Below are 3,107 nucleotides of genomic sequence, written 5' to 3'. Positions count from 1 at the left end.
AAGAAGATTGCTCTATACGGTGGCCCATAACTGTCACAGCAAATCAAAATTCACGCGGCACTACACAAAATATTCGCGGCAAAATCACCAATCTTTGCGGCACTACGCAATTTTTCACGGCAAAAATAACAAACTTCCACGCCACTACACAATTTCACTCACGGCAAAATGCACAAAGCCGCGGCACAACACAGAATTGAATCCTTGAAGAGTAACGCAGGGAACCCAATGTTTAAGATGACAGGGAGTACAATAATGTCGACAAATCTTCCTCACCCTGTAGCCCCCAGTGAAGCGTTATTGAATGGCGCCATTTTGTACTATTTGTGGCAATGAATTAGAAGAGAAAGATCGTTTTTGCACACGCTGTGGAAAAGGTGAGATTCTATTTCCCAAAATTAAATTAAATTTCATTAATTTGAAAAATCCTGGATCCGCCACTGGGTCAATATGGCGTCCCAAAAGACGTCATCCATAGCAACGGCTGGACGCATGCTTTGTACCAAGAGTGAAACATGAGGCATTTGAATGCTGACAGTGTCACGGCGAGTTTATCAAATTAAACCGGGGCCTAAACTACTATTTCGAGTCTTATATAATTGCTGTTTGGTATATATTACTATTGAAATATAATTATTGAGTAAAAGGGCACATTTAAAGGAAGAAATTATACAAAAAACACGTGTAATTCGTGTCGCGTGATCTCCGAAACGCTAATCGTGTTTGTCAACACTCCGTACCCAGAAAGGTCAAGTCGTATTAATTTCTCTCATATTTCAATCAAATGTCTTCCATAGATACGAACTTTTTGGCTTTTTTATTTCGCATTGCGCTGAAGTATGGACTTAAATCCATGAAAAATGTATTTAACTATAACAGTAGCAGTTAGGGATTGACCAAAAAGGGAAGATTTTTTTCCCCCACTCTGAAACAGACCTCGAGAAATTTGGCGCCAGCCCAACTGAAACACGGGTTTTTCCTTCCGTCAATCAAACTCACCATAACAACTGATTTGAGCAAGAAATCGCAGGGGTTCCGATCAGTTTTAGTAGTAAGCATGGCTTTTGTGAAAAAGTGATGAAACTACATAGAGAAACGAAAAGTGTGTTATGGTGCAGCCGTTTGAGCGTGGTAGACCACGATCGATCCAGAACATTTTCCTTTGAACGCTATATGTGAGGTTATATCCCTTAATATTTCTAAGATTACATCGTATTTAGTGGACGAGATGTTTTGATATGTAAAAATCGAACTAGAGCAATTTCCTGAATTGTTGAATTACAGTCCACAGTCAGGATAAAATTTCATCATCAACAGTTACTAGTACATCTACACATCAAAATTCACCTGTAGCCCACAATATCGTACAAATAATGACGTCTTCTCAAGCCTAGGTCAATCAAACGACTGGTCTTTGTTCTAATATTTCTAGATACAGATAAATCTGTTGATTGATTTTTAGAAAAAGCATTTTTTGGCATATTTTACACGTCAACCGTCTGATTAAAAGAATTGCCAATCTTCCCATATCTTGCATGTATGTATTTGATAGCTTCATCAGTTAAACTATCTCCTAAACAAATGACTCCTGAAAGGCTTTGGTCGTTCCATTGGCGAACAGAACGGGACAAAGATCTATCCCACACGAAGAGCTTACCTCCTATATCAAAGGGCTGTACTCCAGCTCGCTTAGCTAGTAATCCAAGATAGGCATCTTCAACCTGAAACTTACGAACTGACTTGGATAATTCTAAAAACTTATCCAGCAAGTTTCCTGAAAACACATAACACGGTCCAGCGCAGTAGTTCGGAAATACCTTTTCGTTATACTCAGATTCACTAACATAATGCGAGTTTTTCGGATCTCTCGCTATATAGGCTCTATGGTGCACATACCCTGCATAGAGTGTACGCGGCACCTTTGCATCCGTTAACCATGAGTTGAGCCTTGGCAGGCGGACATATATATCATCATCTACCTTTAGAATGTATTTTGCATGATACGAAAGAGCCCATTCAAACGCAAACCATACTTTAGAGATGATATTTCTGTAAGACTCAATGCACGGAACTCGAAGTATGTCTCCATACTTGGTAGCCTCTTCTTCCACTGCGCTGTCTTGTTTGTGGTCTCCTGTTATTCCTAGCATAAACACGACATGAGACGTGAAGTTCGTAGCATTCATGCTTTCTTGAATTAGTAGAGTTTGAGCAGGCTTCGCCCAAGTATTACGAATGAGTTCTCTCCTCTCGAGAGATTTAGGAACCGTCGTTACCAAAACGAGGAGAAAGATATCTCCTTTGCCTTGATCAATGGCTGGTATAATAATCTTGCTGCCAAGGGAACAGTTTGGAAGTATTACCTCTTCAGTTGACATATTTGCTGTAGTGATTGTAGTGAGGATAACTGGAGGTTTATAGGTATTGCGAGTGAGTTCCTTTTTAGGTTCATTCAACCCACTAAGATGTCGATCCTCGGTCTTAACTACCTCGGAGTCCTTTTCTCCCCAAACTTGTCCACACATTACGAAAACGATTACCCAATGTCCAGTCTTTGTTTTTGACGAGAAAAAGCAGAATGAATGCCTGCAGAACGTTTAAAATAAGTAAAATTAAGAAAACGACTTTTTTAGGTGACATTTCTACCGATACTTTCATGACTTATTGTCAAGACGAGGCTGCTAGTCAGATGAGTAATGCTCAATCATCGAAGGCTAGAAAATGATCCTCCACCCCCCCCCCCCCCCCCATTCTCTCGACCAATCAGTGCCCAGTTAATTAGCATAGAGGTCTCTCTCTCTCTATATATATATGTAATAGGAAACCGATCACAACACAGGAAACCCACAAAGAGCAACGTCACTTTTCTAAAAGAAGCAAAAAATATATAGCCGGGTCCTAATTTCCGGCAATCAAAACGTTCGGATTTATGTAAGTGGGATGTTTTTAAACATTTAAAAATGAAAATTTAAGAAACTTGTCCTTATTTAGGAAATTGAGACTGAAGTACAGCTGCTTTATTGTTTATCGGTTTATCGGCTAGTTCTTATAATTTATATATCTTAGAATCCAAGTATTACTCTTTTATTTGTTGTAGGACCTAGCCA

The 3,107-nt window shown here is 39.4% G+C and overlaps 1 protein-coding gene across 1 annotated transcript; it reads right to left on the bottom strand.

Annotated features, from left to right (window-relative positions):
- Window positions 1-796: 796 nt before the first annotated feature.
- Window positions 797-2,681, bottom strand: LOC148907059 (beta-1,3-galactosyltransferase 5-like). Its single transcript, XM_089036470.1, has one exon. It carries the CDS (start codon window positions 2,523-2,525, stop codon window positions 1,485-1,487), a length of 1,041 nt encoding a protein of 346 aa, XP_088892596.1. The 5' UTR covers window positions 2,526-2,681; the 3' UTR covers window positions 797-1,484.
- Between the last annotated feature and the right edge of the window lie 426 nt (window positions 2,682-3,107).

Source organism: Actinia tenebrosa, unplaced genomic scaffold, assembly GCF_029948245.1.
Source record: "Actinia tenebrosa isolate PJP-AT-01 unplaced genomic scaffold, QUT_ActTen_1.0 PGA_scaffold4__44_contigs__length_22323623, whole genome shotgun sequence".
Taxonomy (NCBI): Eukaryota; Metazoa; Cnidaria; class Anthozoa; order Actiniaria; family Actiniidae; genus Actinia; species Actinia tenebrosa.
The sequence above is the reverse complement of the archived record's forward strand: the minus strand, read 5'-3'. Positions and strand labels throughout refer to the sequence as shown.

Coding starts and splice junctions, on each gene's coding strand:
- LOC148907059 (XM_089036470.1), bottom strand. CDS start 2,525: ATGTGTGGACAAGTTTGGGGAGAAAAGGACTCCGAGGTAGTTAAGACC.